The 17,891-nt window shown below is 31.4% G+C and overlaps 1 protein-coding gene across 1 annotated transcript; it reads left to right on the top strand.

Annotated features, from left to right (window-relative positions):
• The first annotated feature begins 536 nt into the window (after positions 1 to 536).
• On the top strand, positions 537 to 2,413 carry LOC131001835 (putative glycosyltransferase 7). The gene has a single exon (XM_057928438.1). The coding sequence runs from the start codon at positions 870 to 872 to the stop codon at positions 2,184 to 2,186; it is 1,317 nt and encodes a 438-aa protein (XP_057784421.1). The 5' UTR covers positions 537 to 869; the 3' UTR covers positions 2,187 to 2,413.
• Positions 2,414 to 17,891: the final 15,478 nt, after the last annotated feature.

The raw sequence follows: 17,891 nt of genomic DNA, 5'->3' as shown, positions 1-17,891 counted from the left end.
TGTGAGAAAATGGAGTCTTGTGAGGATTTGATTGGGGTGGCTGATCAGGCGGTGGTTGGATTGGGGTGGCTGGATTCAGGGTTCGATTGGGGTGGCTAGATGTAGGCGGTGGTGGTGGATTGGGGTGGCTGGATTCAGGGTTCGATTGGGGCGGTGGTGGTTGGATGTAGGCGGTGGTGGTGGATTGGGGTGGCTGGTTTCAGGCGGTGGCGGTGGTTTACAGATTTTGGGTTTTTTTTTTAATTAATAGTTATAATCACTCAAAACGACGTCGTTTTGAGCGTTAAATATAACTACAAAACGACGTCGTATTACTTGAACGCCGGCCGTCCACGTAGGAAAATTCCGGGAGCCACATCAGCAGAAATTAATGTGTTGGTCAACGCGTGTGCAATTTACAATTAAATTAAAAGGTCATGTATTCTGAGGTCATTTTTGAAGGTCATGTGCAATTTGCAAATTCAGTGAAAATTCATGTATTTTCTGGCTATTAACCCAAAATATAAATATAAAGATGTGACATCTGGAAGTCAATTTTGTAAGCAGTAAGCAAGAATGTTGCCATTTAATAAGAAGAAGAATAAAATCAAATCGTACAATATATATAAATATAACTAGTCTAAAACTAAAAAGATTTGATCCTGAAAGGCAGAGAGAGAGGCATTGCGGTGAAAATCGAGAGTGACTCACTACACAAACACAAGGAGGAAAAAGAAAGAAAGAAGGCAGAAAAAAAGAGGAGGATTGTCGGTGGTGTTGCTAACGTGTCAGGCGCAGACCCGATTACCCGGCCCCATTAACCCCTACTTTTATGAGCAGCCACCATAAAACCACCACTCCCTACTTATGCTCTTCCCTCTCTACCTAAAATGGTGTCGCCGGACCAATCCCACTTCGCAATGCTCAAGCACGGCGGCCGGACCAAGGCCGCCTCCTTCCTTTCCGACGGCTGCCGTCTCTCCGCCGGCGCTCTCGTCGGGTTCATGCTGGTCTGGACCATCTGGTCCTCCTTGACCCCCACCCCCACCCCCACCCCGTCTCTTCCCGCCAAAACATCCTCCCCCGCCGCCCCTCCTTCCCCCGACTCCCCGGAGCGCAACTTCTACGACGACCCCAAGCTGAGCTACGCCCTCGGGTCGAAGCCCGTGAGGAAGTGGGACGAGAAGCGAAGGGAGTGGCTGAGGCAGCACCCGTCTCTCGCCGCCGGGGCGGAGCACCGGATCTTCATGGTGACTGGGTCGCAGGCGGCGCCGTGCAAGAACCCCATCGGCGACCACCTCCTGCTGAAGCTGTTCAAGAACAAGGTGGACTACTGCCGGCGGCACGGCATCGACATCTTCTACAACAACGTCCTCCTCCAGCCCCAGATGTTCTCCTTCTGGGCCAAGACCGCCGCCGTGAGGGCCGCCATGCTGGCCCACCCGGAGGCGGAGTGGATCTGGTGGGTGGACTCCGACGCCGCCTTCACCGACATGGACTTCGCCCCGCCGCTCCACCGCTACAAGGACCACAACATGGTGGTGCACGGCTGGCCGCTCCTCCTCCAGGAGAGGAACACGTGGACCGGCATCAACGCCGGCGTCTTCCTCATCCGCAACTGCCAGTGGGCCCTCGACTTCATCGACGTCTGGGCCAGCATGGGCCCGCAGTCCCCCGACTACCACAAATGGGGCAAAACCCTCAGCTCCGTCTTCAAGGACAAGATCTTCCCGGAATCCGACGACCAATCCGGTCTCATCTACTTGTATCTGAAAGAGAAAGAGAAATGGGGGGACAAGATCTACGTGGAAGGGGAGTACTATTTTGAAGGCTACTGGTTGGAAATTGTGGGCACGCTCGATAACATCACGGCGAGCTACTCGGAGATTGAGAGGAAGGTCGGGGCGCTGCGGCGGAGGCACGCCGAGAAGCTCAGCGAGGGCTACGCTACGCTGTGGGAGGAGCACCTTAAGGGTGCGGGGTACGGGAAGGGGAGCTGGCGGAGGCCGTTCATCACGCACTTCACCGGCTGCCAGCCCTGCAGTGGGGACCACAACCAGATGTATTCCGGCGAGAGCTGTTTCGATTCCATGAACAAGGCTCTCACCTTTGCGGATAATCAGGTGCTCAGGAATTACGGCTTCGTGCACCCGGATTTACACCATCCCTCCACCGTCAATCCCCTGCCCTTTGATTATCCTGCTTGATTTTCCCTCCATTTTTCTTTTTTACTTTTCCAATCTTTAATTGAAAAATGTAATGCATAGCGGTAATGTATAGTAGTAGTACTATTATGCGAGTGCCAGCAATAGCCGATACGTATACAAGTAAAGCTAAAAAACTGATTTCGTTTGCGTATTTGTGGGGTTTTATTTGTCAGGCAGGGGATGTATATTATACACTTCAGAAATATGCGTATCTTTAATTCGTTCCTGACGATTTTTTATTTTTTATTTTTTATTTTTTATCTCACTCCCACTAATCATGGTTCATTCTATTTTGACACGGAAATTAAAAAAAATAGGTAAATTGGATAAAAGGAATTAGGTCCACAATTTTTCAAGACTTAAATATTACTACTATACTATATCTTTTATGAAAATTAGATATTTTTAATAGAACAACTTAAAATAGAAAGTGAGGCATGTTTAGTGGGACAAAAAGTCTAAAAGAAAAAAAAAAATACACACAATCCCCCAACAAACTGCTCTTTATATTTAATAAATATATATTTTTTAAATGTTGAGGAATGTAATAATATATTCGAGGCCGTGTAACATTTACAAATATCTAAATGGAAATTAGCATGATTAGAGATTAGAACGAGCAATTTGCAGAAGGGTAGGAGTTGAATGTGATTTTATTGCAATTGGGAAAAAGATGTAGCCCATAACGCAAATGAGGAGATTGTGAAAGTATGAGAAATAAATGAGGGCGTGTAATTTACCTAACTTATTAACTTCTTACCAAACTTCTCGCAATAGATCGCTGTTAGCCTATCATGCTAATTCACTCATTCATGATTTCCTCGTACCGCATTGAACATCATTTTTTGGCTCTACCCTCACACACACATACACGAGTTATTACATATACAAGGGATGATTAACTGTAATAATTTTTTGTTTTATCAAGTAGAAATTATGATCCATGCATCTTTATATATGCATACAATAATGGTTATTTTGTGTCAATACTACTTTGATTAATGTATAGTAATTGCTTCTTTTATGTTAATGTTTTTTCAGATCATATATAGTAATATATTGTTTCTTTTTATTCAATTGTATGTCATAGAAATACTACTGATTGAAATTAATTAATTTGTAATTAACAGCAAATGAGTGTTTTTATTTCTTTTGATCATCTTCATGCATATACTATATATGTGGATATAATATTAGATTATTTAAAAGTAACGAACATTAATTCAATTTACAAAATAATTGTACTTTTGTGTTCCTATAAATGTATTGTAATTACTATCTCTTATAAAATTCGAACTCATGAAGACCACAAAAGTGTAATTACTTTATAAATTAAGTATAAATGTTAACATTTTTTTATGGTTAAATGAAATTTTTATTTAAACCACTCCTTATTATGTATATATTCCATAAATCTCAGAACCATTGCAGATTCAAGTTCCGCTATAGCAATGCCCAACATCTTCTCTTGGCCGCTAGAATTTATCCTCCTAAAAAACCTAATTATATCTTATTTAATGATTGGAATTTCCCAAAGTAACTTCACTCCTTTTTTTTTCAGATAAAAACCATAACTTTATTCAACCAAATTCAAATATACAATATTAAGAAGCCAAGACGGAAACTCAGACTTTCTGGTGATCACATCTCGAGAATTTTTTTTTAATGACATCACATCTTGAGAAATTAAAGTAAAAGAAATAACTTCATTAGCCGCAAAATTTGCCTCTCACCGAGCATGGCAAAAATCTAACACTACATGCCTTCGAGCATGTTCAAAAGTTTAAAGATCATCAAGCATTTCCAAACCTTTTTAAGTATCACGAAACATGTGAATAACAAATCAGTAAACAACACACCATCAGACCATATTCAATTTAAAACAAAAATCAATACCCAAAATCATTATGTGCAACTCTCCAAGAACGATCGTGACTGTAAATCTAGTAGGTCGACTAACTGCGACGATGACAGTGCCTAGGTGATCTCGTAGAATGAACCCCACTCCTATGCACTGACCGCCACTTTGGAAGGCAACATAAACATCCATTTGCAGAAGCCCGGACATCGGTGGCTTCCATTTGTTCGACCTTTCTGGCGGTAGAAGGTAATATGTATATGACATTGTGCCTCTTGAAAATTGTTCAACATTAGATTACTCCGAAGTTAGAGGTGGTTTATCAAGCTCCATACAAGATGTACTCATAACTCAATTTTGGCGCGCCAAAGAATATGATGCTCATAAGATAGAAGTGGTTTGTCAAGTTCCAAATGAGATGGTGTTTAGCACTCAACTCCGGTCTTTCAAGCTCCAAATGAGTGATGCTTAGAACTCAGCTTCAGTGTATCAAATTATGGACGAAATGATGATCACAAGTCAGTTATGGTCTTTCAAGCTCCACACTAGATGATGCTCACATGTCAATTATGGTCTTACAAGATCCAAATGAGATGCTGCTCACAAGCCAGTTTTTATCTTTCAAGCGACTAATGAGATAATGCTCAAAAGTTAGTTATATTCTTTCAAACTCTAGAGGTGATACTCATAAGTCAAATGTCATATTTCAAGGTCCAAACAAAATGATGATTAGAAGTTCGACGTACAAAAGTCAAATTTGAGATGATGCCAAAAAAATCTTGTTAGATTCGGATGAGATGATGTTCAGATATAAGATGTGGTCTTAAATTTTACCTGTCAATTTAAAAAAATTATACTCCTATAAAATTAATAAATCTTTTCTATTTACGATAAACAGAAAATACGATTTATCAATCCTCCATGATATCCTATATCAAACTTACATATATATATATATATATATATATATATATATATATATACTCCCTCCGTCCCAGCTTTTTGTATCCACTTTTAGTTGTATTTACAACTAAAAGTGGATACAAAAATACAACTAAAAGTGGATACAAAAAGCTGGGACGGAGGGAGTATTATTTTTTTCTAAAATCCCCAACCCCACATCAACTTTTTAAGAAATTTTATCAAATGAAAACTTATATGAAAGGGCAATCTATTCTAGCTCCTAACAAAAAATTAATATATATAACTGGCGAAAATTGTTGAGATTATTATAGTTTGAACTGTACTGTTAATTTAATTTTGGACAAATAAAATTATTTAAAAAATAATTTATATAAAAAATATTTTATATTTTATAATTTATAAATAATGTACAATAATAATTACTCCCTCCGTCCCGGTCCAATAGTCCTCTTTCTTTCGGGCACGGAGATTAAAAAACTTATTTTTTGAGTGTAAAAGTGTGTGAGACACATTGTTTGTAGTGTAAAATCATTACTAAAAATAGAAACAGAATTATTGGAGTGAAACGTCCCGAAAAAGAAAACAAGACTATTAAAATAGGATGGAGGGAGTACGATGTAAAGTGATTCTTCACCAAATTTCGATGGATTACACTATTGTAATAGTTAGTAAAAAATATCTTACTAGCTATGCCTATGTATATGTTGTGCTTGGGTGTGTATCAATTTGTTAATGTTGAAATGTGCAGTTGCAACATATTAAGGGAGTTGATGAGAGGCGTGAATGAATGGCGAAAGTATAAATTGAGTCGGTGACATATATTATGAGAAATGAATGAAATTAAGTTGATGGTCCGTGATCTCGTACGTATTTATTATGTTACAGTTACATGTGACGTGCTTGTGGTGCGCCCCATCCCACCCTTCATTATTTTTCTGTTTCGTAAATGTTGTGGACCACGTACCACACCCCAAGCTTAAATCTTCACCAAGTTTTGGAAAAACAAAAATATATGTCCCCCCCATAAATAAAAACCAATTATATCCATCTACAATTTACAACAAGACACATTAATTAATTTTTCCCCTGCCCGCCGAAAATATATCACTTCCATGTACAATTTGTATATAAAATAACATATTTTTATGGATGGAGAAAGTATTAATTAATGTACCTTGTTCTAAATTTTAAAATTTATACATGAAAATAATACTTCATCCGTCCCATAAAAATATACATAATTTTCATTTTTCGTCCGTCTTATAAAAACATGCATACCCCATTTATAGTACTCCTTTCGTCCCGCGAATCTTGAGTCAATTCTTTTCAACACGGGAATTAAGAAAATAGTAGTATTTAGTGTGTTAAGTGTGGTAGGTGAAAAAGTGAAAAGGTGAATAAAAGAGAATTTTTTTTGCCATATATGGAAATGACTCAAGATCCGTGTGATTGAGGGAGTAATAATTCTCCCACTAAACATCACAATCAATGTGAGACCATTTTCTCCACTCACACTACATTTGACATGATTTCTTAAAATTCGCGTCATCTCATACTATGCATATTTTTATGAGACGGAGGGAGTATAATTTTGACAGAATGGAATATTTATTTTTAGCATCTTTGTAATATAAAAAAAAAACGACTTAGCCCTCTTCATGCTATATTTCTAGGCATCTAGTATCAGCTTTATTCGAACACTGTGATTTTGTACTTTACCAAGTTTAGGTATGATCATATATACTGCAAGCCTTGCAGCTTAATAATATTAATTTCTTTGTAAGAATGAAAATCCCTCGCACAATCTCGATTCCCCATCACTCAATTATTATTATTTTTTTCGTTGATCTCCTATTGTTAAATAAATGACACGTATTATGTTTTATGCTTTGGTATAAAAAATATATTCTCACGTAATAAAATTTGGTATTGTGAAAAGACAAAAAGAGAAAGTTAAAAAAATGAACATAAAATAATGAAAAGTAAATTTATTCAAAAAAAGATGAGAGAGGAGAGATAATCTTTTTTTAAATTAGAATTTTTAAATAAATATAACTTTCATATATTAAATCGAATATTTACATAAAATATACTAAATTGGTAAAACTCAAACTGTAATCTTTAATCATATTAAATATTTTATAATTACTCAAATCTCACAATTGTAGAAAGAAATAAACAAAACATAAGAAGTTAAAGAAAAAATAAAAAATATATACAATTTATAAATAAACCTTCAACTTTTATTATAATTACAAAATTGTCACTCAATTTTGAAATTAATTTTAAATTTAAATCAACTTTTTAATACTTACAAATTATGTTTAACTCCGTGAAAGAGCATATAATCAGTTTATATAGAGATCATGTAAAGCACGTGAAGTAAGTTTTCATGTGAATGATGATGGTTTGCTCTTTAATCTTTATATATGTTGTTTTCTGCCTCTTACTTGTGGGTCTGTCTCGATCGTTTTAATTTGATTGTGCATGCCAAATTAAAGCTGAAATAGAAGCTTATATATATATATATAGATGTGAAAAATAAATGAGGCTGCATGATTAGCGGATTTGCAAACACGAGCTTTATGTGGCGTTGATTAGATATTATGCGAGGAGAGGACCATATATACCTTTAATCAAGCGCTCTCTCTTTTCTTGTCTCCACTCTCGATTATTGTGTTATTTTTGTAAAAGTACGCGCACTCAATAATTCTTTACAACTGATAATCGTTAATAAAAAATAGATACGTGATTAATTGAATCCATTAACGTAACTAAAGAATTAAAAGTAATTGAATATATATTGAATTACAGACATGTATTGAATAAAGCAACAAATTAGAGTATCGTAACTTGAAATAGAGAAAGATAGAGAATATTGTAGAACAAATATCGTAAAGTAGAGAAGAGAGAATATTGTAGAGAATAATATATGAGCATTTTAATTATTATAATAATGACTAAAGGTCTCTATTTATAGAAAAATATAAAATTAGGACTTACGATTTAATCATCGTCTATACTAGTATATATGTATATATATTTACAACAGATTAAATAAAAATAGCTCAATAGTTTATCAACCAGCATCGCCCCTTAATGACGATGATGAAACTATCGGAAAAGACCATATATACATTTGTCACAATATATGTTTGAATTTTATTTATTTATTTATTTTTATTATCCCACGCTTTGTTGTATATAGCAAATTAGTAAACAATGTTTCAACATGTTTTTTTTTAGAATAATGTTTCAACATTTTTTAATGTCACAGTATTGAAATTGTGATATGATGTCACAAACTCCATACTGTATGCCAAATTTGATGTGGTCTCCCCACATTATTGAAAAAACTAGAGTATAGTCCGTCAAAATTTGACGCATATCACTTGACCTCGTGATTTATAATTATTTATATTGTTTGTATAATCATAGTACATGTGGAATATAAAAATTATTATAGTTTTTCACTTTTGTGTGGGTACTGTTCCCACCTTTGTGAATATTGCTTATTTGATTATATATTAAATACCTCCTGTAATTCTAAAAAAAATATGAAATATAACTTTTTAAATTTCTAATTAATTTAGTTTAATCACATTAAATTAGTGGTATATTTCAAATTATATTAATTTCAACCATTTTTGTTAATTAAAATATTAATTTTTTGTTAGGATATAGAAATACCTTGTTTTATCAATTTTCATTTGATGAAATTTATAAAAAAGTCAATGTGAAATTGTAGATGTTAGAAACATAGGCTATGACAAAAAAAAATACATGAATTTTGGAAAAAAATTGTAATTTTCATTTCAACTTTTAATTAAGCCAAAAAATACATGAATTTTATTTGTTGCAATTTTAATTTGACTTTCGACGAAATTAGAGCTTAGTTGGCATTCGAAATTAAGTCAAATGTATTAATTTTTGTCTTCTTAGACCTTCGAGCTTCTAAATACTCCTCATCATCAGAAGTTAGACCAACATCAGGTGAACTTTCGACTGTAACTACGCTCTGATTTTGCTGAAAGTCAAACTCAGGTTAAAATTGCAACTAAAAATATAAATTCATGTATTTTTTTGGCTTAATTGAAAGTTCAGGTGAAAATTACAATTTTTTTCAAAGTTCATGTTTTTTTTTTGCCATAACCCCTTAGAAAAATAAGAAGAAGAAAATATGTAAATTTGATGTAAGATATGATGGATGATTGATTGCCACATTTACTGTTAATCATATCATTTGGAGTTTGTGAAATTAAAATTTATTGTTGAGCATAATCTCGTCAGTAGCTTAGCATCATCTTATTTGGAGTTTAAAATATTGTAGAACTCAATTATATGGATCATATGGAGACTCAAAGACCATTGCTGACTTGTAACCATCATCTTGTCTGTAGTTTGAAATACCATAACTGAGTTTTGAGCATCATCTCGTTTGGAGCTTGATAGACCATTTATGACTTGTGAGCATTATCTCGTTTGGAACTTGAAAAACCACAATTGAGTTATGAATATCATCACTTCTGGAGTATATAATATTTATTAACAATTACTATTTTTATTTTTATTAATTTACTACAGCTTTTGCCATTTCTATTATAGTTAGCCTGCACAAATCATTTAATAGTATCACATCACAATCTATACTATATTAAAAAGGGAGTTTTCAATTTCAAATTGATTTGAAATCAATTTGAAATTGATTTCAATGACAATTTTGAAAATACTGTTAATATGAAGGTTATAAATATATTATTCACATCCCATTCGTTTCACACGTTCACTAATTAAACCAAATCTATTATCTATTAATTAATTAGACAAAAAACCATTAAAATGAATTTATACAATCCCACGTTCACTAATTAAACCAAATCTATTATCTATTAATTAATTAGACAAAAAAGCCATTCAAATGAATTTATACAATCCACGGTCAACTGAACAAATAAACTACTAATATGTTGTTATAAAACAAAATTAAATAAAAATTAGTTATAATAAAATTAAAGGTTTATGTTTAAACTATATTTCTCTTTTTTATTTTTCATCTCTTTAACTTCTTATTTGTTGTTTTATTTCTTACCAAAATTGTGAAATTTGATTAATTATAAAATATTTAATATGCATATCCAATTAAAGATTACGATAAGAGTTTTAATTTGATATATTTTATGTAAATATTTGATTTAAAATGTAAAAATTAAATTTGTTTAAATATTAAAATTTTATAAATTTCTCCTCATTTCTCATCATTTTGAAAAAATATATATTTTAAATTTTTTATTAGTATTTTCTTAAAAACTTTTTTTGCTTTCATAATATCAAATTTTATAATTGTAAATTCTTATTATTTTTATATTTTTTAATATTCAATTCAAATATACTTAGTTAAAATTAATTTTTATTATATTTATGAGTATGATAATTAAATTAGTATTAATTTTTATATAAATATAAAAAATAAAAAATATTTTCCCGTGCATTGCACGGGATGCAAATGCTAGTTATAATTATATGTAAATATTTTTATAAGCAATATATATTAATTGAGTTATTTTTATGTAACGTCTTTATTAATTGTTTGATTAATAAGTATTAATGTTAATTGAGAAATATCATTAATGAGAATAATTGCAAATAAGGGAGATTAAGATATTTTAAAATAAGATATAAGAGTGACATATAGAATATAATCATTTTACTTTTATATATAAGATGTTTGACATTATGTACCAATTTGTAAAAAATAAACAAGAGGACAATATTATTAAAAGATTTAACGTTGTGACAAAATATAATTTTTTTTCCAAAAATGAATAAGACTATCATACAATACGAAATATCGTATGCAATATTTGACTTTTAATTAATATCATATATATATTTGACATTGAGACTGTAGAGCATAAGATTTTGCATAGTGTTGTAGTTTGTCTTTTTTATATAAATTGTCCATTGTACATAAATGATGTTTACTCAAAACTCACAGTGATAATGATATTGATAGGTATAACTTCTCATCACAAAAGAAAATATTTCAATTTAGAGCAACCAACTCGAGTTCATGATTTCCAATGGTCACAAATGAGTTTGCAATCCCTCCGTCTAGGAAATATTTTTTATTTTTTCATTTTTCGTTTATTAATAAATAACTATCTTCTTTGCAATTTTCATATATTTATATGTATGTCATTAATGGATCAACCATTTTTTAAAATAACCTATACTAATTATCACTATCTTTTTCCCCAATTTTTGAAACTCACCAAAAATAAACTAATTTTTTCTTAAAACTCATGTCACCTCCATCTAAAAAAATATTTCATGGACGAAGGGAGTGATATCAATAAAGTTTTATGTACTAAAGTTGCCCAAAAGATTCCCTTGAAGTAATTCTTCGTGTGCCATCACCATTTTCATCTTTTCGCCGTTTATGATCATCCTTTTCATCAATTCATACTCCGTCGTCTTCTTCGTGTTGCTTAGGGAAAAATGTTCATCATTCGACATCGAAATTTCTAGCAAGTTTTGGTTGTTGAGATTGAATTTACGCTGCAGGTCGATTGAGTTCTTCCACAAATCTATCATTCCAATATGATTTGTGAAAGGTAACGATGATCTATCTTCTAGTGCCTCCTTTTTACTGCAAAGTAAAAGTATTTTATACCTCTTGGAGGAATGATTTCACACTAGAAAGGACTAATGGAGTACTCTCGTGTGGTTGTTTCATAGAGTATATATGCATTCCAATATTGATGGCACAATTGATGAGCTTCTGTTAATTTATGGGCATTTGAGGCTCATCACACTCTATTTGTTTTGATTGTAATAATTTTGACATGTCTATCTATATGTTTCAATCGTGCTAGTTTGCTTTTCTAATTTTATTTTTTTATTGTGATTTGTACGAACTTGATCCTTTAAATCCTTTTAGATGAATAAAATTTAGGGGTAAATGTCCCTAAATACATTACCTTTCCCTATTTTCTGGTATTGCAAATTACATTTGAAATCCGCCTCAGAATACATCACCTTTTTTTTCCTTTTTTTTTTTCTTCTGAAATTACGCATTGTCAGCCAACTACCAAACGTGAAAATGGAGTGGAAGCCGGAAACGTCACGTATACACGCCGGAAAATTATTTTAATTGACGTGGCAGCCATGTAGGCAAAACTACGTAGTTTTGAGTTCTAATTTTTTTTTTAATTTTCGAAAATACAAAAAATATCAATAATTCTAAAATCTGAAATTAAGCTAATGCCCTAATTTTCGCACCATACGTCTTCTCAAATGAACAAAGCTTTCACACCATAATAATAATAATAATTAACATCAAATTACTACTAAAGCTCAGGTGATATAAACTGTAATTAGCTTCAAATTGAAAAGATGTAACAATTCAAAAAAAATTATATTCAGAGTGGTGAAAGAAAAATTAAAAAATGAAATGCGAAAACTGATTACAAAACAAAGATGAAAGAATGATTCTGACATAAATCAACGACGCAAAAGCTTGAGCACCTTAGCCAAAGTAGCTCTAAATCTCCATACATCAATGGTGACATTCTGATTATTCAAGTAGACATCTCTGAGCTTACTCCATCCCTGCCTGTGTATCGACATCGGATCTCTGAGCACGGGATGATCCATCGGATAGCGTTGAATGAGAGAGCTCTCCTTAATCTCAATCTTGTAATCCAGATACCTTATCTTCATCCCCGCCGACGGATTCTAGAAATCAAGCTTCGAAAATGTCAATGGCGCCCAACGGCACTATCTAAATGAGCACCGCTTTGTTCTTTTGAGAAGAAGTATGGTGCGAAAATTAGAGCATTAGCTTAATTTCAGATTTTAGAATTATTGATATTTTTTGTATTTTTGAAAAAAAAAAAAATAGAACTCAAAACTACGTAGTTTTGCCTACATGGCTGCCACGTCAATTAAAATAATTTTCCGGCGTGTATACGTGGCATTTCCGGCTTCCACGTTATTTTCATGTTTGATGGTTGGCTGACCATGTGCAATTTCAGAAGAAAAAAAAAAATGAAAGGTGATGTATTCTGAAGCGGATTTTAAAGGTGATGTGCAATACCAAAAAATGGGGAATTATAAAGAGAAAAAAGGAAGGTTTAGGAGAAAAGATTAAAAGAGGAAAAAGTTAAGAAGTAGCCGAAAGGCCCGAAATTGAGGGGAAACACCAAGCTTTCTACAAAATGCAGATGGGCTGTATAATTATATCCTATAGCCAACTTACCCCAAAAGGCCAAACCCCACACTTTATTTTCCACTAAAAATTGCCACTTTACTTCCTCCAATGTGAAGCAAAAATTAAATGCCACCACGATTCAACCTTTTGTAAAAATGGAGAATTTGTATAAACGCTCGCATAACAATTTATTGAGATAATAGCCTTAAAAGCCACGAATTTTGGAAACAAAAACAATTATATTTATAAATTACTATATATTTAATAAATTCTTATTTTGCAAGCCAGATCAATTTATTTATAAAGTAACACTATATAGCGGTCTAAAAATTTAAAGTGACCATAATAGCATCAACTTAGGGTAAGTCGAAAATAAATCTATTAAATTCTTTGCAGACACAACAGCAGCATATTTGCAGTCGAGATAAGTAGGCCACTAAGAAAAAGCTACACGTAATTATGAAAAAACGAACAAATTACCAAAATCCTTTCTGCAGCTCAAAGTGGAGAGATATAATTGTTAAAGGAGAACCTATAGGTTATTTGCACGCTTTCAAATAAAGAAAAGAGTAATGCTAAACGGCCACATTCTGGCTGCCCACAATTTATTTAAGTAGAAAATAATTTAATTGATTTAACTTATTTTTTAAAATAAAAATAAGATTTAGTCATTTTATCATATTCTCTACATTATAGTAATTTTTTTTGCAATTTTTTGGTAACTTTTTATTTTTATTAAAAAATAAATTAAAAATAAAAAATGCAAAAAAAAATTAAAAAAATAAGTACAATATAAAGAATATAATAAAATAACTAAATCCTATTTTTATTTAAAAAAATAAATTAAATAAATCAAAATTATCCTTATTATATTAGTGTGTGGGTGGCCACAATGTGGCTGCATATATTTATTGTAAAGAAAAATATCTTTGGCAAATTCTCCCCTAAGGATGGGTGTATTGTGCTGCTTGAGCCTATCTCATCCCATTCGATAAAATATCTTTTTTTTAATTAAAAATATTATTTATAATATATCATTTATTTTTATATAAAATATTATTTATGAAGTATTATTTGTATTTAAGAAAAACTATCATTTTTTATTAATAAAAATATAATTCATATCACATTTTATGTATATCATTTCATTTTTCATTGATAAAAAATATAATTTATTTTAATAAAAGTGTCATATGTTATTATCATTTACATACAGTAATTAATTAGAATTAAGGAGTAGGGCGTGGCGGGGCACGGGTGACCCAGTCTGCATGGTACAACCGTTGTAACAGAAGATCAACTCAATATTTTTTTTTATCTGTTTCATTATTAGTGGTTAATGGACTATCCAATAATAAATGACTCATTTATATATGATAAAAAAAAAATTACCCTTAAAAAGGTGTCAATCATATTAATTTTAATCATTTATACTTTATCCTTAATTATCGTACTTAAAAATAGTGAGACACTAATAATGAAATAGATGAAGTAATTACTTTACAAGACATATATAAAAGAATTAAAATCAAACGTAGAAGGATGTCGTCATGCTGTATTGTTTGTGGTCAAGGAAAAGCTAGAAAAGGTAGATTACATCGTCAGGGGAAAGTTTTGAGGGGATGTGAAATAGGCGATTGCACTTAACCCCCCCAAAAGCAAGGGAAATATATATATATATATATATATATATATATATATATATATATGATGTAGCTCTAGTGAGAATTATATTTTTTGTGAGAACGTGAGATTAACTATTGAAATTAATATATCTATTATAGAAAATAGTGCGTTTGCGGTTAAAACTAATGCAATTGAAAAAGATAAAATTTCTACTTATTCTATGAACATCCACATCCATTGAATCGGTTGGAGGCTCATCCACATATAAGTCAGTTATGAGTCAATGCCCTGCATTGAAGAGGTTCATTTAACTTACTTACATTCAATAATTTTTTATTTTTTTTAAAGTAGCACTTCTATTGCACGTGCGTGTACAAAATAACGAATAAGCTCGGCTCATTCATATGAGTCGAGCTCGTGCCGCCCCCATCTTGCATTGGTCGACTCATCCGCCAAATCGACTCGAGTCTGGAGAATGAGTCTATCAATGTGGATGCTCTAAGATACGAACCAGATGATTCATCCAGTAAAATGATGTATATTCACTATAACTTTTGATAATCAAATGACTGAAAATAATTATTCGTTCTTATTTTATTTTACTTTAACCTCTTCATATATATATATATATATATATATATGGTGCGGTTATAGTGAGAACCACAATTATCGTGAGAACATAAGAACCAATAAAATTACTGCATCTGCTATACAAATTAATGCATCCGCTATTAAATTTAATGCATTCAAAAAAAATAATTTTTTTGCTCCCTTCAGGATTCGAACCCAGCATCTGCATCCATCCACCAAGATGATGCATCCACCGTAGATCTTGATGATCGAATGGCTTAAAATGGTTCTCTGTTCTTATTTTATTAGTGGTTCTTATTTGAACCTCTCCCTATATATATATATATATATATATATATATATATATATTACACCACAAAATAATTAACGATCTACTGCGCATATTTCTCGTTGTTGGTTTCTAGTTTGAAACTCTTTAGTGACATTCTTTAATTTTCTTTGAATAATTAAAGTATTTGACATCTAATCTTAATCGAGGCCCATTAACTTTAATTAAAGTCCTAAAAAGTAAAAAAGTATGCAGATCGGCAAGAATGAGATATTTATCGCTCTCTTAACATTAATTTATGTATTTTTTTTTTAAATTGTTACACCAAAAAAAAAAAAACACACACTCATGTTCTAGATGACTCAAACCTTTGACCTATTAATTGGAATAGAAGCGTCTTACCAACAGACTGCGCTTCATCGTCACATTAATTTATGTATCTTGTATTAACATACAATACAATATATTTTTACCTTTCTTTAATATTGATGAAGATGGAATTAAGGGCCCTTGTTGATGGGAAAAAGCCTAAAATAAAATATACAAAGTCTATTTGAGGCCCAATTATACAAGTTTATACACGACTATAAATCATCTATTTTATTTGATTTTTTTAATTTTTTTTATATATATTCTTGTAGGATTAAAACCACTCTTATTAGGTCTGAACCAACAAAGGTACCCTAACTCGTAGAATAAAGAAACACGAATCGAAAAGAGCTGCAACAAGAGTTAATCAGATTTGACAAGACATAATTTGAGTTGTATTTATTTTATCTTGTGAGCTTAATGGACCTTAGCCCATGAGCCCTAATATTGAGTTTAAATGTTAGCTATTTATAGAAACAAATATTTAAATGTAAAGAAGATTCAATTACTGATCACTCAAAAAGACATACTTCCTCTGATTATGGAAACATGTCTTAATTTATCATTTTCGTCCGTCTATGAAAATATTTCCTAACTTTCTTTCTAAAATAATTTTATAACTCGTACTATGGCCCTTTCTCCACTACTAAATACTACACAATTAATTTTTTTAAAACTTGTGCCGACCTCCTTAGGACATGTTTTCGTTGACGGATGAAGCACAATACAAGAAATCTTTTCTTCTACAAGTTTTTACATAAATTCTTCATGTTCTTGGCCGATTTCTTCCTCAAATCTTCAAGCATCAAATCATTAACATCATTCTCTTTTATCCTTTACTACATTGAAACCCTCTAATCTCTTCAATCACATTCTCATATTTTTCAACCTTTTCTTTTTCTCATCTCATCTAGCAAGGTAATATTAGAAATTTTTAGTTATATTTTATTTTCATTAGTTTATATCAATAATTTTAATTGATGAATTATATATTTTTTTATGTAGGCTTTATTGATCTTATATAGAGAAAAGAAATTAGAACAATAGATATATATTTTTTTTAACAATTTAATTGCTTTTCAAATGCGATAATTGCTCACAAAATCTTATTAACAATTCTTGTTACCGTTTCTTATGTAGAAAGGAGCTTTTAAATAACTGAAGTTACCCAAGTCTGATTTACTGAGGACTTTGTCGCAAGAAATATTAAAAGGACTTGCTTTGATGACAATTGAATACTCTTTTGGAAGAAATTGATCAAGAAAGTGTTGTTAGTGATTTTTGTTTCAAAAGATGTAAAAAGAATACTTTTTAAGTAGATGAATTAGTTTTAAATTTCTTTATTATGTAATTTGATTTTTATTTTTTATATTTTAAATTTACTAATAAAAGGCCCATTTTAAGAACTTATACATGGCACATATTTTCTTTATCCCACCCTTATACATCATACATTATTTTCATTATTTGTTAGTAAGAATGATAAAAAGATTTGTACTACTACTTGTTTAAATTGCATTTATTTATAATCTATGTAAAATATAAATCCTTCTACTTTAAGTTACTTTTCTTTTCTACTTTTCATGTTATTAGTACATTAATCCCCAATTTGAATGCTTATAAGGGCATTCAGTAAGTGTAATATGATAAATAAAAATAATATAATTTTAGATATTTTTTATTTTTATTAATAGAATAATTTTGAATTTATTTGATAATATAATCTTTCTGCTATGCTCAAAATAAACAATACTAAAAGAAAACAATAAAACACGAATATCTTTGAAATTTTAAGACTTTGTATACTTTAGAGTAAATCGCGAATATCTTGTATTCTTTACAATGGAAACATATGCG

The sequence above is a fragment of the Salvia miltiorrhiza genome, chromosome 8 (genome assembly GCF_028751815.1).
Source record: "Salvia miltiorrhiza cultivar Shanhuang (shh) chromosome 8, IMPLAD_Smil_shh, whole genome shotgun sequence".
Taxonomy (NCBI): Eukaryota; Viridiplantae; Streptophyta; class Magnoliopsida; order Lamiales; family Lamiaceae; genus Salvia; species Salvia miltiorrhiza.
Note: the sequence above shows the minus strand (reverse complement) of the source record. Positions and strands in the feature narration are given on the sequence as shown.

What these genes read in the sequence shown, in the direction of transcription:
- LOC131001835 (XM_057928438.1), top strand. Translation starts at nt 870, where the DNA reads ATGGTGTCGCCGGACCAATCCCACTTCGCAATGCTCAAGCACGGCGGC.